Genomic DNA, 23,019 nt, shown 5'->3' with positions numbered 1-23,019 from the left:
CCCCCCAACTCCAGTTCCCCCTCACTTTGGTTCCCCCCCTCAACTGGTCCCCCCCTTTATTCCTCTCCTCATTTAGCCCCCCCCCAACTCCAGTTCCCTTTCATTTTGGTTCCCCCCACTTTTAGTTCCCCCCCATATAATTCCCCCCTTTAGTCCTCCCCCCACTTAGCCCCCCCAACTCCAGTTCCCCCCACTTTTAGTTCCCCCTCACTTCGGTTCCCCTCACTTTTAGGCCCCCCCCCCGCCAAATTTAGCACGTGTTCCCCCCCCCCCCAAAAAAAACACCTTTAGGGCCCCCCCCTTTCAGTCTCCTCCCCCTCCCAGGAGCAAACAGGGGCGACAACACCTCCCCCCCGGTACTAGAACCTGACATCGGGGAGCGGGAGGTCGGGGGGCTTCGCCAGGGGGGCCGGGACAGGGTCGATACGCTTCAAGGTCACAAAGGAGTTCGACGAGGTCATCGACGGAACGCAGCCGGGGGGGCCGTCGAGTTAAAACTTCGTGCCCGGGGGGGACGGGTCGTCTTCGAGCCACCAAAACTCGAAAAGCCAAACCGGGGGCCAAGAGGACGACGGTGGCGGCCATGGGCGAGCGGGGGGAGCGCTGGACCAGGCGGAGGCCGGGGGTGCTGGGGGAGGGGGAAGGGGGGGCGGCGGTAGGGGAGGGGGGAGGGGAAGCCCCTTCGTCCCCCCCCACCACCCCCCAATGAGCCGGGAGGGGGATTTCGGCTAATTCGGCTAAAAAAGCGTCGGGCCAACAGGGTGGGGCGGGGGGGGAGGGGGAGGGGCTGGGGGGGGAGAAAAAGAAAAAGGGGCCGGTTAAGGAAGGGGGGAGGGGCGCTTCGAGAGCCCCACAAACACCCCATCCCCCCCCAGTCACCTTGTAACACCCCCAAGACCCCCCCCCAAAACCCTCAGAGCCCCCCCCGGCCCCCCAAACCCTTAGAGACCCCCAAGACCCCCCCCGAACCCTACCAAAGCCACCCAGGCCCCCTCCGAACCCTCAAAGCCCCACTAAAGGCCCCCCCACCCAAACCCTCAAGAGCCCCCCTAAAGGCCCCTCAAGACCCCACCACAACCCCCCCAAACCCCTAGGACCCCCCCAAAATCCTCAGGGCCCCCTCCCAACCCTCAGAGCCTCCAATCCCCCCCCTTAGCCTCCAATCTCCCCCCCTTTAGGGCCCCCCCCCAATTCCCCAGGACCCCAAGTTCTTTGAGGACCACCCCCCCCCCAAAAAAACCCCAAGGGACCCAAGCATTTGGCCCCCCCCGCCCCCCCTCACCACTCGGCTGCCCCTTTCCTCCTCCTCTTCCTCACTCTCATCCAGTACCACCAGCTGGGCAGGGGGAAGCCGGGGGGGCACCTATGGGTGCCAAAAATAAATGGGGGGTGGGGGTTGAGTGTGAACCCAGGCATCTGGGGGAGGGGAGCCCCTGCCCAGTGCCCGTCCCCCTCCCACTTACCGGCACCAGTGAGGCACTGGGCTGCGGCTGCTCCTGCTTCACCCGGGGGGTTGCGGCAATCAAGACCCCCAAATCTCCTGGAGGGGGCTGAGGGGGAGGGGGGAAAGGGGTTAATTTGGGGGGGGGGGGGGAGGAGATGGATGGAGGCCCGCCCCCCAGGTATCTGGGGTGGGGAGGGTGCTCCAAGGCCAACTCCCAAATTCTTTTTCTTACCGGTCCGGGGATGACGCTGGGCTCTGGGGGGGTCGATTTGAGGCGGGGGGCCGAGGCGATGAGAAGGCCCAGCCGGGGGTCCTGGGGGAGGGGCAAAGAAGGGGGGAGCTGTTAGCAGAGGTGGGGGGAGGGGAGGAGCTGGGTGTCTGGGGTGGGGGAGGGTCTTACCTCCAGGTGGGGGAGGGGTCCCGGCTCTTCTTTAAGGGGGGACAGGTGTAGGGGGGTTCCCCGGGGGGGTCCAGGACCCTTCTCAGCCCCCCCTGCTGGGTGCTCCTTGTCCTGAGGGGGGGAGGGGGGGGCACGTCAAGAACCCCCGCGTCCAGGGGACCACCCCGCCCCCTCCCCCCCAAAATGGACTGGGCACCCAGGCATTCAGGAAGGGACACTCCCCCCCGCCCCAAACAAGGGACCCAGGCATCCGGGGAGTGATGCCCCCCCCCCCCCCGCCCCCCAAAGGGAAACTGAGGCACACACAAGCCTTGGGGGTGGGGGGGGACCCAGGCGTCCGGGCATCCCCCCCCAAAAGCACCCCCACCCCACCCTTCCCCCCCCCCCGAGGGGGGGGCACACGGACGCCTGGGTCCCCTGAAGAAGGGGGGGGTCGGAGGCAGCGCAGAGCAGAGCAGCAGAGCAAGCACAGCAAGGGAGGTCCCCAAATTTGGGGCGTGGGGGTGTACCGTTACATTGGGGGGGGCTCTGTGGGGTATGAGGGGCAAATCTGGGGGGCGGTCCCCTAATTTGGGGGGGTCCCAAATTTGGGGGGACCCATATATCTGGAGGGGGGACCTTGGTGAAGGTGGGGGGAGCCCGGGGTTTTAGGGGGGGGTGTGTGTGAGGGTCCCGTGGGGGAGTATTTTGTGGGGTCCCCCCCCTCGGTGGGAAAAAGGGGGGGGTCCTGTTACCTTGTGGGGGGGGCGGGGCGGGCGGCGGCTCCGGGCGGCGGCGCGGGGGGGGTCGGGGGGGGGCGGCGGCGGCGGGGCCTGGAGGGGGGGAGGGGGTGGCCGCTCCAGGGGGGCCCCCCCGGACCCCCCCGCGCCGGCAGCAGCCGCCTCTGCGCCGGGAGAGAGACCTCAGCGGGGACGGGGGTGGGATGACACCCCGATTTTGGGGGGGGGGGAAGGGATATGGATTTGGAGGGGGAGGGAGAAAGATGCAGGAACAACCCCCCCACACCCCAGGCGTCCAGGGGCCCCCCCTTCCCCCCCCACCAAAAAAGGGACCCAGGTGTCTGGGCAAGCCCCCCCCCCCCAAAGCCAAGCAATGCAGAGAGGACCCAGGCGTCCGGGTGACCCCCACCCCAAAAAAAAGGGGACCCAGGCGTCCGGGCAGCACCTGAGTGCCAAACAACACCCCCTCTCCCTCCACAACCCTCCCCAAACTGGTCCATACTGGTCCAAAATGGGCCCCACCCAGCGCTAGGGGTGGGCAGGGGAGAGGCCCCCCGCCCCAGCCTTGAACGTGCCTCAGTTTCCCCGGTGGAAGGCATCAGGTTTGCCAGGAAATGGAGCAAAGGGGATGGCTGGGGCTTACTGGGAAGATGCTGGGAGTTACCGGGAGCAGGGTAGGGGGGGGAGAGTGGGGCGAGGAGTGGGGGGTCACCCACCATGGCACAGCGCAGGCACTGCCTCCAGCGGCACTTCTGGCGCTTGAGGTTCTGCCCCCCGAACTTAGGCTTGTCCCGGCAGAAGTCGCAGCGGCCGCAGTCGGCCGGGCGCAGGCAGGCCTCGCAGGCCCCGCACCGCCGGCTGCCCCGGCTCCGCGCCCCCCGCTGATGGCAGAAAGCGGGGGTCATCCCCCCCCAAAAAAAAACCCCTCCAACTAACCCCCCCACCCCCCTCCCTTTCCCACCTCAAGGGCCCGGCTGGGCAGTGGGGTTAGTGCGTGAGCAGCTATTAGGAGCGTTATGGTAGTGGGAAGCGGTGTTAGGGGCATTATGGGAGCTGAGCGCCAGCAGCGAGTTAGGCTGAAGCTGGTTATTAAGGCTGGTGCAGCTATTAGGGGCATTACGGTAACTGAACCCCAATTATTTGGGGCATTACGGTACCTGAACCCCACTATTACAGTAGCTTGGACCCTGGTATTCAGGCTGGAGCAGCTATTTGGGGCATTACAGTAACTGGACCCCACTATTAGGAGTGCTACAGTACCTGAACCTCACTATTAAGAACACTGTGGTACCTGAACCCCACTATTAGGGTACCTGGAACCCCGATATTTGCAATGGAGCTGCTATTAGGGGTGTTGTGGTAACCCAGCCCCAGTTTTAGGGGGATTACAGTACCTGAACCCCACTATTATAAATATTACGGTACCTGAACCCCACTATTAGGGCAGCTGGGACCCCGATATTTGCCGTGGAACAACTATTAGGGGTGTTTTGGCAACCTGGCCCCAGTTTTAGGGGTGTTACAGTACCTGAGCTCCCCTACTAGGAACATTACAGTATCTAAACCCCAATATTAAAGCAGGCTGAGCCCCAAAATTAAGGCAGGAGCAGCTATTAGGAGCATTGTGGCAGCTGAACCCTGCTATTACAGTAGCTTGAGCCCCAAGATGAAGGCTGGGGCAGCTATTAGGGACGTTATGGTAAGTAGACCCCACTATTGGGGTGCTACAATACCTGCACCCCACTGTTAGGGTAGCTTGGACCCCGATATCGACCCTGGAGCATCTATGAGTAGCATTACGGTACCCAGACCCCAATCTTAGGAACATTTTGGTACCTGCACCTCACTATTCCCCTACCTGAACCCCAATATTAGGCGCTGGAGCAGCTATTAACAATATCATGGTACTGTACCCCACTATTAGGAGCATTATGGCCCCCCCCCAGCACCTAATAGCTGCACCAGGCAAGGGGGGGGGGACGACGGACCCAAGAATGTGGAGGGGTCCCAGGAGTTTGGGGGGGTCCCAGGCGTCTGGGGGGGGGTCCCAGGTATCTGGGGCGGTCCCAAGATTTTGGGGGGTCTGAAGAGTGTGGGGGGGACCCAAGAGTTTGGGCGGGGGAGCGGGGGGGGCCACCCAGGTGTCAGGTACTCACCGGCCCCCCCCCACGGGCTCCGGGGTGCTTGGGGGGTCTCCCCGGTCTTTTCTTCTCCTTCACCTTGTTCAGCTGCTTCTGAGAATGAGAATGAAGATGATGATGGTGGTGGGGGGGGGGCGCACCCAGACACCTGGGTGACATGGGAGGTGGGGGGGGTTCACACTCACCCTGTGCCTGGTGCTGGGAGTGGCGCTGGGCTCCCGCTCCACGGGGGGCTTCCATTTCTGGGGGGGGGGGATTCTGGGGGTGAGGGGGAGGCACCCAGACATCTAGGCTCCCCCCCCCCAAGGGACCCAGGATTTGCGGGGGGGTTGCTCACCACCGTCACCTTCCGGGTGCCGTAAGTCGTCGTCTTCTTGGCCGCCCCCGACCTCTGCGGGGATACGGGGGGGGGGGGGGGTGAAAAGGGGGAGTCAGGGAGAGGGTGGGTGACATGGCGGCGGGGGGGGTGTGGGGTGTGACGTGTGACACGGGGGTGTCCCCACCTTGGGGCGCAGGCAGCGGCGGCGCAGGCAGCGCCACTGGCGCTTGAGGCCGGGTTTGAGGCGGCGCAGGCAGATGCAGCAGCTGCCGCAGTCCTCGGTGGTCAGGCAGCCCGGGCAGGAGCCGCAGCCCAGGCCCTGTAGGATGGAACACGGGATAACGTGGCTTAACACGGCTTAAAAATGGTTTAAAACTGGCTGAACGTGGACTGAAAATGGGTTAACACAGGTTAACATGGGTTAAAAATGGGTTAATATGGGCTAACGTGGGTTAATACAAGTTAACATGAAGCTTCAGACATGGGTTTGGCGGACACGGGGGGACAGGCAGCCCAGGCCCTGCAGGACAGAACACAGGATAACGTGGGATAACGTGCCATAAAAATAGGCTGACATGGGTTAAAAATGGGCCAACATAGGTTAACACGAGTTAAACATGGGTTAACAAGGGTTAAAAATGGTTCAAAAATGGGTTAGCATTGTTTAATATGAGTTAACGTGGATTAAAAATGAGTTAACACGGGTTAATGTGCAGGTTCGGACATGGGTATGGGGGACATGAGGGGACAGGCAGCCCGGGCAGGAGCTGCAGCCCAGACCCTGTGGGCCACAACACGGGATAACACGGGACAACATGGGATAACATGCAGCCTCAGACACAGGTATGGGGGAACACGGGGGTGACGGGGGGGAGGCAGGACCCATAACCCAGGCCCTGGGGGAGAAACACAAGATAACATGGGATAACATGGGTTAACACACATCAACATGCCTCCACATGCATCATTCAGGGGAGTTTGGGGGGACAGGGGGTGATAGGGACCTGTCACAACCCAGACGCTGGGAGAACACAGGGTAACACAGGTCAACATGCATCCACGTGCCCTGAAACGCACCCTTGGATGGGGGGGGGGGGGGGGGGCAGGTGCCACACGCCGTGACATGGGGTCACACGCGTGGACGGGCAGGGCACAACACGGGGTGACGGTGTTGTCATGAGGGGGTGATAATGGCCATGGGGGGTGGCAGTGACACTGCCACCAGCGTTGGGGGGGTGACAACAGCCTTGGGGGGGTGACTGGCAACAGACATTGGGGGGGTGACAGTGACAGTGACACTGCCACCACCAAGTCAGGGTGACAACAGCCACAGGGTGAGTGATGACACCCTGGGGGGGTGACAACACTCTACGCTGGGTGACAACACCTTGTGGGGATGGGTGACAACAACCTCGGGGGGTGACAACATGCTGGGGGGGGTGACAACACCCAGCGGCCATCTTGTCACCCCTGCCACCAGCTGGGGCTTGGTGATGGTGACACCGGCAGCAGGGTGACAGCGACATGGTGACGGGGGTGCCAGTGATACAGGAGGTGTGTGACATTGAGGGTGACAGTGCCAGTAACACTGGGGGGGGGGGGGGGGTGACACAGAGGGGGGTGAGGGTGACGTGGGGGGGTGACACAGAGAGGGAGGAGAGTGACGTGGGGGGTGAAGGTGATACGGAGACGGGCGAGGGTGACACGGGGGGGGTCGAGGGTGACACGGGGGCGTGACGAGGGGGCGGTACCTTCTTGACGATGCGGAGGCAGCGGCGCAGGAGGCACTTGGGGGGGCGGGCGGGGGTGGGGGTGGGGCGGGCGCAGGCGCTGCAGATGCCGCAGTCCTCGGGGATGCGACAGGCCTGGCAGGCGCCACAGCCCACCCGCTGCAGGGGAGGGGGGTAAAGGGGATGGGGAGGGTGAGGGACCCCAGTGGTTGGGGGGGTCCACCCCCCCCCCAAAAAAAAGGGGGTAGGGACACAGTTTTGGGGGGTACCTTGAAGAATCGTTGCTCTCGGTTGAAATCGCGGCGCTGGGCTGGGGGAGGAGAAGGAAAGTAGGGAGGTGTCAGGGGGTGGGGGGCACCCTGACCCCCCTCCCCAGGACCCACCCACCCCCCAATTCCCCCTCACCCCTGCCAGGGGCACCCAGAAAACAGGAGGAAGACAAAGGGAGTAGGAAAGGGGTGGGCAGAGCAGGAGAAGAGTGCTGGGGAGTAAGAAGACTTAGAGGAGGAGGAGGAGGATGGTGGGAGGATGGTAAGGAGGGGGAGGAGAAAAGTGCTGGGGGGGAAAAAGGGTTGGGGGAGGGGAGATTCAGAGGAGGATGAGGGGAGAGGAAGGCTTAAAAGCAGAGAAGAACAAAGGGGCTACAGGGGAAGAAGATTCAGAAAAGGGTGATGATGGTGCGAGAAAGGCTCAGAGCAGGAGGATGCGGGGAAGAAGGCTCAGAACAGGAGGAGGAAGAAGGTGCTGGGGGGGGAAGATGGCTTGGGAGAAAAGGTCTGAGGAGGATGAGGGGGGGAACAAGGCTCAGAAGGGGAGGAGAACAAAGGTGCTGGGGGGAAGAAGACTCAGTGAAGGAAGACGATGGTGGGAGAAAGGCTCAGAGAAGGAGAGTGGGGGGAGGAAGGCTCAGAAAAAGAGAAGGAGAAAGGTGCTGGGAATGAAAAAGGTTTAGAGAAGAAAAATGATGGTGGGACAAAGAATGGTTAGAGAGGAATGATAAAGAGAAAAAAAGCTTGACAATGTTGATAGACAGGGGGAGCAGAGCTCAGAGAGTGAGGGTGATGATGATAGTTGGCAGGAAGGCTCAAAGAAAGGAGAAGTGGGTTCTAAAGAAAAGTAGTAACACGGTTCCAAAGAAGAGGAGTAAGAGAATAAGGAAGGCTCAGAGAAGAAGGAAGACAAGGAGCAAGGCTCACCGCGGCACTCGGGGCAGAGCCAGCGGCACCGCCGCTGACTGGGCAGCGTCACCCCCGGAAACAGGCTCTGGCAGGCGGCGCAGCACCTGCGGGGGGGGGGGGGGCACGCAGGCGTCAGGGGGGCACCCATGTGTCCAGGGCACCCCCACCCCCTCTAAGGCACACAGGACCCTCCCCCCCCCAGGCATCCAAAGACGCCCCCCAAGGACCCCCCCCCAGTCATCCAGGAAGACCCCCGGAGCCCCTCCTGCACTCACGCCACCACCCCCTCCTGGGGGGGCTCCGGGGGGGGCCGCTTGCGGGTCCGCCGAGGGAGGGGGGGCTCCGGCAGGGGCGGAGCTTCAGCAGGAGGAGGTGGGCTCAAAGCCGGTGGGGGCGGAGTCTCCTCAGCCGGTGGGGGCGGAGTCTCCTCAGGCTCAGCCCCGCCCACCTGCTCCTCCAGGACGGGGGGGGGCTCCGGGGGGGGCTCCGGGGGGGGCCCAGCAGGCGGGCGCCATTTGGGGCCCTTCCTGGCCTGGGGTGGGGGGAGAGAGAAAACGGGGTCATGGGGGGTTGGGGCAACATTTTGGGGACTCCCCTTTTGCCCCCCACTTCAATGTCCCCCCCCCAATTATGCCACCCTTAAACTTGGGGACCCCCACTCCCCCAATTCAGAATCTCCTCATTCCCCCCCCCCCATATTTAGGGCCGCCCCATATCTGCAGCTTCCTCATTCCTCTTTTCCATTTTGGGAATGCCCCCCCCATTTTGGGTATCTCCTCTCAATTTGCTCCCCCCTTAATCTGCCCCCTCCCACTTAATTAGGCCCCCCCCAAATTGCCCCCCCCCATTCCAGCTGCCCCTCCCCAATCTGGGGTCATCCCCCATAATCCCCAGCCCCCCCAAGTTTTGGGGTACCCTCCAATTTTGGGGTGCCCCCCCAAATCCCCCTACCCACCCCCATGCTGCTCCAGGTTCTGGCTTCCCCTCCTCCCCCCGGGGGGTGGGTCCGGTCCCCTGATTTTTGGCCCGCCCCTCAGATTTGGGGGGTCCCCTCCCCACTACCTCTGCTGCTCTAAAAGAATTTTAATGTTCTCCCTCTACCTTTTTTTTTAGGATGTTCTGATTTCTGACCCCCCCAGTTTTGGGGGACCCCCCCTCGTACCTTGGGGGGGCCGGAGAGCTCCAGCCCGTGCTTGAAGTCAAAGTTGCCGAGGTCGCGGCTGGGCCCCAGGAACCGACTCAGCTCGATCTTGCTGCGGAACTTCTCCCCCGTGGGGCTGTGGGGTGGGGGGGGTCCCCAAAATCGGGGGGGGTTCCCCAAAACCCCACAGGGGTTCCCCAAACCCTGGGGGGGTGTCGCTCACACGAGGGGGACCCCAAAAACCAAGGGGAAGCAAGAGGAGGCACAAAAATGGGGGGGGGGTATGGTGTGAAATCAAGGCATGGGGTGTGTCCCCCAAAATCTGGGGGAGTGTGCTAGATCCCAGGGGACTCCAAAGTGGCCAGGGGGGGCTTAAAATTGATATGAGGTGTAAGGAGGGGAAGAAGCTTGAAACAGGCAGGAGAAATCTGGGGGGGCTCTGTTGGAAAGTGAGCGGGGGGGAACCTGGAAGTGGGGAGACCCCAAAATAGCTTGGCAGGGGGGGAATATGATGCTGGGGGGAGGCAAGGGGCTGTCAAACCACCCGGGGGGTCCAAGCTTAGAGGGCAGCCCCAAAACTGGCAGGAGGTGGGGCTTAAACCCAAGAAGGGCATGGTCTGCACTGGAGGGAGTAGGGCTAGAGCTAGTTCCATCTCCAGAATTAGCTTTAAAGGAGAAGGGAGGGGGTGTTCCATGATCTTTTTTGTGGGGGAGGGAGTGGAAATGGGGGAAGGGGGCACCCAAGCGTGTAGAGGGTGGGGGAGGAGTACCTCTTGTAGTAGGTGTCAGTGCGGCCACAGGTGGCTCCGGATTTTCGGAAGGCTTCCCGCCGTTTCCAGCCAGGCCCCAGGGCGGGGCACTCCACCCAGCCCTCCGCCATACTGCCCGGAGGGGGGCTACTGCGGGGGGGGGGGGGGGTCAGCACCCCCCCAGCCCCCCAAAGGGATGTAGGCAGTGCCTCAAGCCCCGCCCCTTCCCCTGGCCCCACCCCGCATGCCTGAAGCCCCACCCCTCTGCACCTACAGCTCCGCCCCACGCAGGTGGCGCTGAAGCCCCGCCCCCTTCCCCAGCCGCGCCCCCAAACACGACCAGGCCACGCCCCCCTCCTCCCGCCGCTGCGCAGCTCCTCCCCCCTCCGTGACCCCCCAAACACAGCCCCTCCCCCACACTAACAGCCCCCCCCCGCGTGCCCCTCCCCCACACGCACCCCCTCCCTCTCACAAACCCGCCCCTTCCCCACACAGGGCACCCCCAAAACTGCCCCCTCCCCCTCACAACCACCCTAAAACTGCCCCTCCCCCTCAAAAATTGCTCCTCCCCCTCACAAACTCCCCCAAACCCCCCTCCCCCACACAAACACCCCCTCAAAACCGCCCCTCCCCTTCACGACCCCCCCAAACTGTCCCTCCCCCTCACAAACCCCCCTCCCCCTCATAAACCGTCTCCTCCCCCTCACAACCCCCCCCAAACCCCTCACAAAGCCCCCGCTCTCCCTCACAAACCCCCCCTCTCCCTCACAAAACCCCCCTTTCCCTCACAAAAACCCCCCAAACTCCTCACAAAACCGCCCCCGCCCCCTCCCAAACACCCGCCCCTCCCCCCTCCCTAACTGCCCCTTTTCCCTCCCGCCCCCCTCGTCTCCCGCGACCCCCCCTCCCCTCCCTGATCCCCCCCTCCCCCCGGTACCGGCCCGGCCATGTCGCTCCCGCTCGTGGCGCAGCAACGGCCGCCGCCGGCGCGAGGGCACGGCCGCGAGGGGAGGGGCGGGGCGGGGCCACGCGCCGGAAGCGGAAGGGCCCGCGCGGGAAGGGGAGGGGAAGGAGAAAGGGAGAGGAGGGGGGAGAGGAGGGGTGGGGATCACGTGACTCGACGGCGGCCAATGGGGAAGAAGAAGGGGGGGAGTGTGTGGGGCTCGGCGACGCGGAGGAGGGGGTGGAACACGTGATCTGCGGGGACGTCACCTGACGCCAGCGGGCTCCCCCCGCCGGCCGCCTCACCCCGGCGCCGCGCGCGCGCAGGCGGTGGGCGGGATTACGTAAATGACGCTGACCACGTGGCGGCGGGGCACCGCCTCCCCCCGCGGGAGTACGCTCCGCGGGAAGGGGCGGGGCTCAGCGAATCAAGGCGTGGATATGCTAATGAGCTCCCAGCGTTCCTATCGGCCCCAATGAGCCTCTGCGGCCCTATAGAGACCCCATAGGCCCACAGAGCCCCCCTGCCCTACACAGTCCTGGCCCTATAGATCCCCCGCAGCCCCGTAGGGACCTGTCAGCCCTATAAAACCCCCCTGGCCCCCATAGGGACCCCCCCCAGCCCTACAGACTCCCCCTCAGACCCCATAGGGACCCCTGACCATATAGAGCCCCCCAGGCTCCATGCCCCCCTGGCCCTATAGAGCCTCTACAGCCCCTTAGGGACCCCCCCAGCCCCATACGACCCTGCCTCAGACCCCATAGGGACCCCTGACCCTATAGACCCCCCCATGGACCATATAGCCCCCTACCCCTATAGAGCCTCCCAGGGCCTCATAGGAATCCCTAACCCAAGAGCACCCCCCCCTCCCCATAACATGCCCTTACCCTATAGTACCCCCCTCAGCCCCACAACCGCCCCCCCCAGACCCCATAGGGACTCCCTGACCTTATATAGATCTCCTCCCCAGCCCCACAGCCACCCCCCCAGCCCCATAGGGACCTTCTGACCTTAAAGACCCCCCCCTCACCCCTATAGGGACCCACAGCCACCTCTCCTTTGACACCCATTTTATTTGGGGAGGGGGACACACAGGGACAGGACACCCAGCCATCCGGGGGGAGGGGGGGATTGGGAAAGGACCCGGGCACCCAGAGGGGGGGACACCGAGGTATTGGGAAGGGACCCCAGCACCCAGGGAGGGTGGGGGGCTCAGCGGTCGGTGCGGAGGTCGGTGGTGAGGGGGTCGTGCTGGATGGTCTGGTGCAGCATGAGGGCCAGCAGACCCGCCCGGTTCGTCATGGCCGCCCGGACGTTACGTTCCTGCTCGAAGAGCTCGTCCAGCTTGTACCACTGCGGGGATGCGGGGACAGCGTTGGGGGGGGGCGTGGGGATACCCCCAAGGACATGGTGGGGGGTGTTGGGGGGCATGGGGACAACACGGGGACAGCACTGGGGGACATGGGGACACCCTTGGGGACATGAGTGGGGACGCGGGGATACCACTGGGGACACGGGGACACCTGTGGGAGTATCACTGGGGACATGGGGACACCATCAGGGACATCACTGGAGACATGGGGACAGCCTTGGGGACATGGGGACAGCCTTGGAGCCACCACCAGGGACACGGGAACACCACCAGGGTCATCACTGGGGCCATGGGGACACCCTTGGGGACACAGGGACACCACCAGGGACAGCAGCAGGGACATGGGGACACCCTTGGGGACACCACCAGGGACATCAGTAGGGACACAGGGACACCATCGGGAACACACTGACACCTACGGCAGCATCACTGCCGACACAAGGCCACCACCGGGGACATCATTTGGGACATGGGGACCCCCTTGGGGACACGGGGACCCCCAAAACCCCCCCCCTCCACACGCGGGCGCAGCACCCACCACGCGGACGCGCTCCAGGTCCACCTCGGCACGGCGCAGTTTCTCCCAGCAGTAGTGACGGTGGCACTTGCGCTTGGGGACACGGCAGAAGTCCCCCGTCAGCTCAAAGACGTCCCGCACCAGTGGGCACCCGCACACCTCGTCTGCTGGCACCTATTTGGAGGGGGGGGGGGGGGGGGGGGGCACCCATGGGTGAGGGGGCACCCGTGGTGGTGGTGGGGCACCCATAGTGTCAGTGCCGTGCCTCCACGGCACTTAACGTGCCCGCAGCATCCATGGGTGCCCCCCCCCCCCCCCAAACTCCAAGTCCTTCCTTTCTTTCCGGGCCCCCCCCCGCCGCTGCCATAGGGGGGGTCCCACCCCCCCCCCAGCACCCATGGGTGCCCCTCACCTTGGGGTCCCGGGAGTGCTCAGGACAGAGCACCTGCAGCCGCTTGCAGTAGGTTTTGCTCTGGGGGTTGTAGACGTCGCAGAAGAGGCGGGTGGCCCTGGGAGTGGGGGGGGGAGGGGAACCCAAGCGTCCGGGGACCGGGGAGGGGGGGACCCAAGCACCCAGGGAACCCTTCCTCCCCTCCCCATTCCCCCCCCCCCCACCGTAATAAGGGACCCAAGTAGCCCACCTCCCCCTCTCAGGCACCCATACACACCCCCCCCCCCCCCCCAGGCACCCTTAAACCTCCCTCCCTCCCTCCAGGCACCCATAACCCCCCCCCCCCGGCACCCATAAACCCCCTCCCCCACCCAAGGACCCACCCCTCCCCCACCCTGGGGGGACCCAGGTGTCCAGGGACCCCCCACCCCCACCCTGGTGGGGGGACCCAGGGGTCCGGGTGCCCCCGCTCACCCCTCGATGCGGGTGGGGTACATGGACCCGAAGGAGGTCTGGCTCTCGTACTGCCGGGGGGTGTGTGTGTGTGTGTGTGAGAGAAAGGGGGGGTCTATAGGGGCCAGGGCCCCTATAGACCCTCGGGGGGCCCTACAGAGCCCCCAGAAAGACCCTACAGCCCCTATAGGGCTCCACAGCTCCTATAGCCCCCCCAAAAGACCCTACAGCCCCTATAGAGCCCCACAGCAAGGTCCAGGTGGCCCCTATAGCACCCAGAGAACCCCTACAGAGCCCAAGAACCAGGCCCCTATAGCCCCTATATCCCCCAGAGGAGCCCTATAGCTCCTATAGAGCCCAAGAGCAGGGCCCTACAGCCCCGCGAGAGGCCCTAGACCCCCCTATAGAACCCCACAGCAAGGTCTGTATGGCCCCTATGCCACCCAGGGGAGACCCTATAGCCCCTGTGTAATAAAACCAGGATCCATACAGCCTCTCTACCTTCCCGAGAGACTCTATATCCCCTATAGAACCTCACAGCACGTTCCATATGATCTCTACAACTCCCAGAGAAACTCTACATCCACTACGGAGCCCAAGAACAGAGTCCGTATGGCTCTTACAGCCCCCAGAGGAACCCCTACAGATTCCTGCTCCATGGGCCATATGGCTCCTATAGCACCCAGGGAGCCCCTATATCCCCTATAGATCCCAAGAACAAGAGTCCCTACGGCCCCCCCAGAATCTGGGGGTTCCCATAGGATCCTGCAGGTGCCTACAGGATCCCACAGGTGCCTATAGGGTCCATAGGTACCTTGGCGTAGCAGCGCTCCATGTGACGCAGGGCCACCTTGGGGTTGATGGGGTGGCCGCAGGAGACACAGAAGATCTGCAGGTCCGTGTCCTCACTGTCACCCTCGGTGCTCTGCAGGGACGGGGCACCCAAGTGGCCGGGGGGGGCACCCAAATGGCAGGGGTGGGCACCCAAATGGCAGGGGGGGGCACCCAGGGATCCAGGGTGGGCATCCAAATGTCCGGGGTGGGCACCCAGGGATCTGGAATGGGGTCCCAGGAATCTGGGGTGGGCATCCAAATGTCCAGGGTGGGCACCGAGGAATCCGGGGTGGGGTGTCACCCACCTCCTCATCCTCGCGGGGTGGGTGACCCTTGGCGCGGGCGATCAGCCCCTCGAGCTCGTGGAAGCGCCGTTCCATCTCCTGCAGCCGTAGCCGGGCCTGGTGTTGCTCCCGTCGGATCCGCTCCAGCAGCCGCTTCCCGTGTTCCTCCGCCACGCAGGGGCTCTGCTGCCACTGCTGGATCCGCTGCGGAAGGATCTCGTAGATCCGGCTGTGGGAATGGGGGGCAGCAAGGTGGGATTAATGGGGGCACCCCCCGGCAGGGATCCCCGCTGCCCCAGGACCTTGGGATCCCCGGGATCTAGTGTGGGATCTGCTCTGGGATCTGCTGCGGCAGGATCTTGTAGATCCAGTTGAGGGGTGGGGGGGGGGACACAGGGCCAGTGGGGGCACCCTGGAGGGGCTGCGCTGCCTGAAGATCCCAGGATCCCTGGAATCTGGTGTGGGATCCACTCTGGGATCCGCTGTGGCAGGATCCTGACTGTCCAGCTGGGATCCCAAAGGAGACGTGGAGTCACAGGGGGCGGGGGGGGGGGGCTCCACCAGCCCAGGACTCCCAGATCCCGGAGATCCAGTGTGGGATCCACTGGTGCAGGACCTTGCCAGTCCAGCTGGGATCCCAGGGGAAACTGGGGAGGCTCTGCAGCGCCCCAAGCTCCCCGGGATTGACTGTGGGATCCATCGGGATCCAGTGCAGCAGGAGATCGTAGGCTCACCTGGGATCCCCGTGAGGGACACAGGGACGGTGGGGGCACCCCCAGGGTGGGTGTGGGGGTGATCCCAGCTACCCCCAGGATCCACTGGGATCCACTCTGGGATCCACTCCAGGCAGGATCTCATTGGTCCAGCTGGCATCCAGGGAGGGGGATACTGGGGGCACCCGGGGGGAGATCCCAGCCACTCCAGGGCCCCGGGATCTGCTGTGGGATCCACTCTGATCCGTACTGCTTTATACTGGTCTATACTGGTTTTTACCGCTTTCTATTCATTTGGCAGCCATCTTGATGCCACAGGCCTCGCTGCACTATTTGGATAATCACGGCATCACACAGGTTTATTACACTCCACACTACTCTGGTTTATACCCGTCTATACTGGTTTATACTGGCTCATACTGGACTCTGCTCCCATGGCAGCCACCTTGATGCCACCACCGTCCCTCCAGCGCTTGGATAACCAGGGCATCATACTGGTTTGTTACACTCCACACTCGTCTATGCTGATCTATACTGCTATATATAGCTCTTTACTGGTTTCTACTGGTCTATATTGGTTTCTACTGGCCTATACTCACTTGGCAGCCAGCTTGACACAACCATCCTCTCTCCAGTACCTGGATGGGCCGAGCATCACATGAGTCTATTACACTCATGCTATTCTATATTAATCTATACTGGTCTATACTGGTTTGTACTGGTCTATGCTCACTTGGCGGCCAGCTCGATACTGCAGGCCTCCATGCAGTACTTGGATAACCCAGCACTCATACTGGCTTACCATAGTCCATACCACGCTATACTAAGTCTATACCAGTCTCCACCTGTTTATACTGGTTTGTACTGCTCTATACTGGTTTCTACTCACTTGGCAGCCACCTTGATGTCACCGTCCTTGCTGCAGCACTTGGATGACTGGGGCGTCATACGGGTCTATTATACCTTATGCTACTCTGTATTGGTCTGTACTGGTTTATACTGGTTTATACTGGTCCGTACTCACTTGGCAGCCAGCTTGACACCGCAGGCCTCGCTGCAGTACTTGGAGGGGGGCCGGGCGGGGCGGGTGCAGCCGGGGCCCAGGCATTGGCCCAATCCGGCGGGATCGCGGGCGTCGGGGCGCTCCGGGTGCCGGCTGCGCTCCCGGTGCCGCGGCTTCTGCCGGTGCCGCTTGTACCGCTCCTCTTTCTGACATCACCAGTAAGCACCAGTAAGTACTGGTTCACATTGGTAAGACCCCAGGGACCACCAGGAGCCCTCCCAATGGCTCCCAGTAGCCCCAATGGCCCTCCCAGTAATCCTTGGCACTTCCCAGTAGCTTCCAGTAAGCCCCGGTTTCCACCAGTAAGGGTCTCAGGGATCACCAGGAGCCCACCCAGTAGCCCCCTCCCAGTAAGCCTCAGGTCACACCAATAAGGCCCCAGGGACCACCAAGTGCCCTTCCCAGTAGCCCTCGGGGCCTCCTAGTAACACCTAGTAGCTCCCAGTAACCCCACAGCTCACACCAGTAAGGTTCCTGGGGAGCACCAAGCCCTCCCAAAGGGAGCAACAAGACCCTTCCCAGTAGCTCCCAGTAAGCCTCAGGGCCTCCCGGTAGCTCCCAGTAAGCCCCAGTTCACACCAGTAAAGGTCCCAGGGATCACCAGGAGCCCTCCCAGTGGCCCTTCCACTAATCCCAGTGGGTCCCTGTAAGACCCAGTTCACACTAGTAAGGCCCCAGGGACAACCAAAAGCCCACACGGACCTCCCAGAAACCCTCCCAGTAAGCCTCAGGGCCTTCCAGTAACCACCAAAACCCCACCAGTAGCTCCCAGTAGCTCTCGTAGTGACTGCCAGTAATCCCCAGGGCCTCCCAGTAGCTGCCAGTGCCCACTGGGAGCTCCTAGGACCCCTCCCAGTAACTCGCCCCAGGAGGGACCCAGGCGCCCAGTCCCCACCTTTTTGTCCGATTTCTTCTCCCGCCGCTTGACGTGTTTGACCTTGACGGCGCGTTTGCGCAGGACGGGGTCGAGGAAGGGGGCGTCCTCGGGGTCGCTGAGCCACGGCTGTACCGGGAACACACCAAAAACACACCTCAGCACCACAAAGAATTGCGCCAACATGGAAAAACATATCCCAATGTGAAAAAAATGCAGTGACACAGGCTAAAAATACATCTTGGTGTATTAAAAAACAGCCTGGTACGCTTAAAGCATGCCTGAACACACAAAAACATGCATCAACACACAAAAACATGTTTAAGACATGCTTCCATGTGCCTGAACATGCTTAAAACATGCCTTGGTGTGCTTGAATATGGTTAAAACACACTTTGACTTGTGTCAGTATGCTTGAAACACAAACTCTATGTGGCTGAACATACTTAAGACACGCTTCTGCACACCTAAATGTGCTCAGAATGTGGCTTGCCGTGCCCAAGCATGCTTAAAACACACCTTGGTGTGCCTGAACATACTTAAAACATGCTTTAACATGCCTAAATATGCTTTGACACACTTAAATGTGCTTAAAACATGCCTCAGTGTGCCTCAACATGCTTAAAATGTGCCCTATGGTAAAACACACCCCAATATACTAAAAATACGCCTCAATATAATCTTGATGCATTAAAATGTACCATAACATGCTAAAAACATGCATTAAAGTACCCTCGCATCCTAAAAACATGCCTCAACACACTCAAGCATGCAGTAGGAAGCGTGTCGTGGCATGGGGACCCCAACGTGGCCCATGTTGCAATATGGGGGACCCTATAACACATGCAACGATGTCACGGGAAGACACACCATGCCATGCGTGACCATAGGTGGCATCATGTCAGGACATGGGACGTGTCAGGACACAGATGGAGGGGCATGTGACGGGGGTCAGGGATGGTGACAGGCGGAGATATGCACCGTGACACGCATGAACGAGCCATGATGGGGGGCAGTGGGTAGGGTTTGGGGCAATTTGGGGGAATTTGGGGCATTTGGGATCCCCAGGGTGGGTTTGGGGGCGATTTGGGGGAACTTGGGGTCCCCAAAGCAGAATTTGGGGCTTTGGGGGGGAAATTTGGGGTCCCCAGAGTGAGTTTTGGGGCAATTTGGGGTCCCCAAGGCTGAATTTGGGGTAATTATGTGAAATCTGGGGTCCCCGGGGGGGGTTTGGGGGCATTTTAGGACAATTTGGGGTCCCCAAGGCAGAATTTGAGGCATTTGTGTGAAATATGGGGTACGCAAGGAAGAATTTGGGGCATTTTGGGTGATTCTGGGAGCATTTGGAGTCCCAAAAATAAATTATGGGTATTTTGGGACAATTTGGGGGGGGGAGATTTGGGGTCCCTAGCACAAAATTTGGGGCATTTTAGGGCCATTCTGAGGGGATTTGGGGTCACCAGGGCAAATTATGGGCATTTTGGAGCAACCCTGGTGGGATTTGGAGTCCCTGGGGTGCATTTTGAGGAGATTCTGGGGGGGATTTGGGGTCCCCAAAACTGAATCTGGAGCACTTGGGGCAATTTTGGAGAAATCTGAGGTCCCTGGGGTGCACGTAGGGTCATTTTGAAGCAATTCTGGGGGAATCTGGAGTCCCCAGACCAGAATTTGGGTCATTTGGGGGATCTTCTGGGAGGATTTTGCGTCCCTGGAGCAGACTTTGGAGCATTTGGCTGTGATTTTGGAAGATTTTTGGAGAAATTTAGGGCCTCTGGGGTGCATTTTAGGGCCAGTCCAGGGAGGATTTGGGGTCCCCAGAGCGGAATTTGGGACTTTTTGGGCCATCTGGGAGGCACAGGGGGTTTGGGTGTGCTCCAGGGGGTTGGATTTGGGGTTACTCACCAGGCCGTGCTCGTCGAAGGCACCGGCGCAGAGCTCCTGGTAGAGCCGGGGGTCGAGCGGCAGCTCCTCGTCCGAGAGGCTCTCGGGGGGCCCCGCCGCCCCCAGCTGCTCCTTCAGCAGCTCCAGTTCCCCCTCGCGCCCCCGCGCCAGCTGGGGGGGGGTCAGCACCCACCCAGACAGCCGGCACCCCCCGCCCCGGGGCACCCAGACCTGCCCCCCACCCCACTGCAGCGTCCGAGGGACCCATGGACAACCCCCCCCACCCCTCTAGGGCACCCAGCCATTTGGGGGACCCCACGAGAACCCCCCCATTGCAACCGCAGGGGGACCCAGGCATCCAGGAGACCCAGACCACCCCCCCCACCATTGCAGCCCCTGTGGGGACCCAGACCCCCCACCCACATCAACCCCTAAGGGACCCAGGCATCTGGGAAAGCCAAGAACAACACCCCCACCCCCCTCAAGGGGACCCAGGCACCCGGGGAAAGACCCCTCCCCCCAATAATGACCTCGGAGGAGATCTGACATCAACCTCATCCCCACCCTTGGGGGACCCAGGCATCCGGGACCCCCCCCCCCCCCCCCACTACAGACTCAGAGGGGACCCAGGCATCTGGGACCCATGCACAACCCCCCCCCTTCCCAAAGGGACCCATGTATCCAGACCCCCCCTTCCCACCCAGAAGGGACCCAGGCGTCCAGGTGACTCACCGAAGTGGGGAAGTATTTGTAGGACTCCTGGAGACGGGGGGCCACACGTCAAGGACATGTTGGGGATGGGCGGACATGTCAAGGACGTGTTAGGGAAACGTCAGGGACATAGAACACGTGGGGGACACGGCACAGGGTGACACAGGGACACTGGAAACATTGGGGGCATGTGGGGGACTCGGGATGGGGACACAGGGACATGTCAGGAACATGGGACACGTTGGCGACACAGGATGGGGTGTCAGGGACATGGGCACACGTTGGGAACATGTCAGAAATAAAAACAGGGTAACACGCTAGGGACATGTGATGTATCAGGAACACAACAGGCTGACACGAGGACACCGCAGGGAGGCAGGATAAAGTGACATAGCGACACGTCACAGACAAGAGAACACGTTGGGGACATGCCAGTAACAGGTGACATAGGGACACAGAGACATGTCATAGACATGACACAGCGTGAAACAGGGACACAAGAGAAACTGAGACAGAAACACGTGAGGGACGTGTCAGGGACACAGAAACACACTAGGGATACGTGAGAAGGTTACATGGGGACACACTGGGGACACACTGGGGCCACCCCAACACTGCCCCCACCATGCCACGACCATGCACCCCCCAAAACCACACCAAAACCCCCGCACCCACTAACAACACACTAAGACCACACAAACATATGAACCACACAGTAAGGCCATGACAAATACATGGTAGCAACATGCTAAGAACACAGATAACACTAAACATGGACAAAGATCATGCTAACAACATTTCAAGGACATGTTAAGCTGATCCTAAGGACATACTAATGCACTATGACCATCACATTAAGGCCACAATAACACACCAACACAACACCACACCACACTAAGGACACGCTAACACCACAGTAACACACTAAATGCACAACACACTAAGGCCATGCTAACAACATGCTAAAGCCATACTAAACATACACTAAGGCCACACTAAAGCCACGCCAAGCACATGGTAACAACGCACAATGCACTCAATCCCTCATTAAGGTTATGCCAAACGCATGCTAAGCACACACTTGCACCATGCCAAGCACACACTAAAAACATGCTAAGTACACACTAAAGCCATATTAAGAACACCTCAAGCACACACTAACACCACATAAAACACTCTCTAATCCTACACTAAAACCACACCAAGCCCACACCAAACCCACGCTAACAACATGCTAAGGCCACGCCAAAGCCCCGTGACTCACTCGGGCACGCAGCTGGCACTGCCGCAAGCGGCACTTCTGGCGGATCTTGTTGGGACCCCCGAATTTCTTCATGTCACGGCAAAAATCACACTGCCCGCAGTCCTCGGGGCGCCGGCATGCCTCGCACTCCCCGCACATGCGTGCCGATCGCTTGATCTGCGGAGAAAGGGGGGACCTGAGTGTCTGGGGTGGGGGGGGAGGACCCAGGGGTCCAGCTCCCCACTCACATCATCCCACGCCCCCTCCCAATGCCTCTCCAAACGTCTGGATCGCCTCCTGGACCCCTGGGTCCCTTCCCAGGCCCCTGGGTCCCACCTTGGCTGCCCGTCCTTGCTCCAGTGCCAGCTCCTGGGCCTTGACGCTCTCGTGCTCTCGCTCTTTCTCCCGCCATTTTTTGTGCCGGTAACGGATTTCTAAGGTGGGGTCCTTCTCTGAAAGGGGGAAGGGGAGGGGTCAGGGGGATGCCGGCATCCAGGACAGACCCCCTCCTCCCACCCCAAGTCTCACCTCTGGTTCTGGGATCTCCCTCGCCAAGCAACCCAGGCTTCCAGGGCAAAAAGGGACCTCTCAAAAAGGGACCCAGGCATCCAGGACCCTTATTTCCCCCGCCTCAATCCCAACCCAGACACCCCAACCCCCTGCTAAAAGGAGACCCAGGTGTCCAGTCCCCCCATAAAGGGACCCCAACACCCACCCCTGTCCCCCAAAAGGGGATCCAGGCATCCAGGACTCCCCTAAAAGCCACCCAGGCCCACTATTTCTCTCTCTAAAGCTCAACACAGGCCTCCCAAACCCTCCCCACAAGAGGTACCCGTGTGTCCAGAAACCCCCAAAAACGGACCCAAGTATCCTGGCTCCCCTAAAAAGGGACACCACTGTCTGGAGGCCCCCCCAAAACCAGGACCCAGGCATACAGGCTCACCCCGGCACTGCAGACAGTACCACTCCCGGATTGCCTTGGCCATCTTCTCGGTGATGTTGATGCAGTCGCCATGGAACCACTCATTGCAGTTATCGCACCCACTACGGAGAAAGGGAGAGCCTCAGACAAGGGATCGCGGCATACAGGACGCTCCCATTCTCCATCCTAAGGGACCCAGGTGTCCGGCAGGGGGACCCGGGCATCCCAGGAACGGACCCAGGCATCCAGGGAAGCCCCATAAGAAGGGACCCAGGAACGGGGGTGTGTCTGGACCCCACCACCCACCACCCTAAAGGAACTCAGGTGTCCAGGGAGGGTACCCAGGGGTCTAGCCGGGGGACCCAGGCATCCTAGGAAAAGACCCAGGTGTCCACGGTTGGGACATCCAGGTGTCCAATGGGGGACCCAGGCGTCCCAGGAAAGGACCCAGGCGTCCTGGGGGGGGTACCCAGACGTCCGGCACTCACATCATGAAGCAGTTGATGTCAGGTTTGCGGCACACGCAGTAAACGGGAGCGTTCTCCTCCCCGCCCGGGCCCGCCTCCGCGTCCGAGAACTCGCTATCCTGTGGAAGGGAGACACACGCACACACACATATATCGGGGCCTCCGGGGGGGGGAGGGGGGAACCCAGGAGTCCAAGGAGGACCCCAGCGCCCGAGACCCCCCCCTCAAGCGACCCAGGGATCGGGAACCCCCCGAAAGCGACCCAGGGGTCGGGAACCCCCCGTAAAGGGACCCAGGGGGTGGGGAACCCCCTCACCATCGCCCCTTTGTCACGGCCGCTGCCCCCCCGAAGAAAAGATCCGCGACTGGCCTCGCCACAGCCGGAAATGGGGGGGGAAATCTTATCCTCTTTCCGCTTCCGGGTGAAGGGGGGGGAAGCACCCGCGCCCACAGACAATATGGCCGCCGGCGGCCGCGCCCGCCCTTAAAATGGCGGCGTCGGCGCCTGCGCGGGGAGTCGCAAAATGGCG

The 23,019-nt window shown here is 61.6% G+C and overlaps 2 protein-coding genes across 14 annotated transcripts; both read right to left on the bottom strand.

Moving 5' to 3' along the window:
* Window positions 1-427: 427 nt before the first annotated feature.
* LOC138682897 (methyl-CpG-binding domain protein 1-like) lies at window positions 428-10,899 on the bottom strand. Of its 9 annotated transcripts, none has more exons than XM_069774436.1 (17): window positions 10,759-10,899; window positions 9,843-9,971; window positions 9,094-9,208; window positions 8,207-8,463; window positions 7,950-8,035; window positions 7,023-7,063; window positions 6,775-6,912; window positions 5,208-5,342; window positions 5,042-5,095; window positions 4,890-4,946; window positions 4,720-4,797; window positions 3,280-3,444; window positions 1,845-1,955; window positions 1,677-1,757; window positions 1,464-1,550; window positions 1,283-1,363; window positions 428-787 (listed from the first exon to the last, which is right to left on the bottom strand). In XM_069774436.1, the coding sequence occupies exons 2-17, from the start codon at window positions 9,950-9,952 to the stop codon at window positions 458-460; spliced, it is 1,926 nt and encodes a 641-aa protein (XP_069630537.1). In that variant the 5' UTR covers window positions 9,953-9,971; window positions 10,759-10,899; the 3' UTR covers window positions 428-457. The 9 variants fall into 9 exon arrangements, with proteins under 9 accessions (XP_069630537.1, XP_069630535.1, XP_069630536.1 ...); XM_069774434.1 differs by having other exon boundaries at window positions 5,051-5,095; window positions 10,763-10,881; XM_069774435.1 differs by having other exon boundaries at window positions 4,720-4,794; window positions 5,051-5,095; window positions 10,763-10,881.
* A 918-nt stretch (window positions 10,900-11,817) lies between these two features.
* On the bottom strand, window positions 11,818-22,991 carry CXXC1 (CXXC finger protein 1). Of its 5 annotated transcripts, none has more exons than XR_011322782.1 (15): window positions 22,806-22,991; window positions 22,511-22,608; window positions 22,044-22,144; window positions 21,437-21,552; window positions 21,122-21,277; window positions 19,879-19,905; window positions 19,168-19,317; window positions 17,287-17,394; window positions 16,353-16,537; window positions 14,637-14,844; window positions 14,312-14,422; window positions 13,519-13,568; window positions 13,066-13,125; window positions 12,675-12,827; window positions 11,818-12,117 (listed from the first exon to the last, which is right to left on the bottom strand). XR_011322782.1 is itself a non-coding variant. In XM_069774457.1 (15 exons), the coding sequence occupies exons 1-15, from the start codon at window positions 22,806-22,808 to the stop codon at window positions 11,977-11,979; spliced, it is 1,704 nt and encodes a 567-aa protein (XP_069630558.1). In that variant the 5' UTR covers window positions 22,809-22,991; the 3' UTR covers window positions 11,818-11,976. The 5 variants fall into 5 exon arrangements, 4 of the variants coding, with proteins under 4 accessions (XP_069630558.1, XP_069630559.1, XP_069630561.1 ...); XM_069774457.1 differs by having other exon boundaries at window positions 13,066-13,162; XM_069774458.1 differs by having other exon boundaries at window positions 13,066-13,162; window positions 19,168-19,203.
* Window positions 22,992-23,019: the final 28 nt, after the last annotated feature.

This window comes from Haliaeetus albicilla, chromosome 29 (assembly GCF_947461875.1).
Source record: "Haliaeetus albicilla chromosome 29, bHalAlb1.1, whole genome shotgun sequence".
NCBI lineage: Eukaryota > Metazoa > Chordata > Aves > Accipitriformes > Accipitridae > Haliaeetus > Haliaeetus albicilla.
The sequence above is the reverse complement of the archived record's forward strand: the minus strand, read 5'-3'. Positions and strand labels throughout refer to the sequence as shown.

Bases quoted from the DNA above. Each gene is read 5' to 3' on its own strand.
- LOC138682897 (XM_069774432.1), bottom strand. The intron at 5,096-5,207 runs GTGGGGACACCC...GTATCCCCGCAG, and splicing joins GCCGCTGCCTGCGCCCCAAG to AGGTCGGGGGCGGCCAAGAA. The intron at 3,445-4,719 runs GTGAGTACCTGA...TTCTGCCATCAG, and splicing joins GAGCCCGTGGGGGGGGGCCG to CGGGGGGCGCGGAGCCGGGG.
- CXXC1 (XM_069774457.1), bottom strand. The intron at 14,845-16,352 runs GTGAGTACGGAC...CCATTCCCACAG, and splicing joins GGTGTCAAGCTGGCTGCCAA to CCGGATCTACGAGATCCTTC. The intron at 12,828-13,065 runs GTGAGGGGCACC...CCCTCCAAATAG, and splicing joins AGCACTCCCGGGACCCCAAG to GTGCCAGCAGACGAGGTGTG.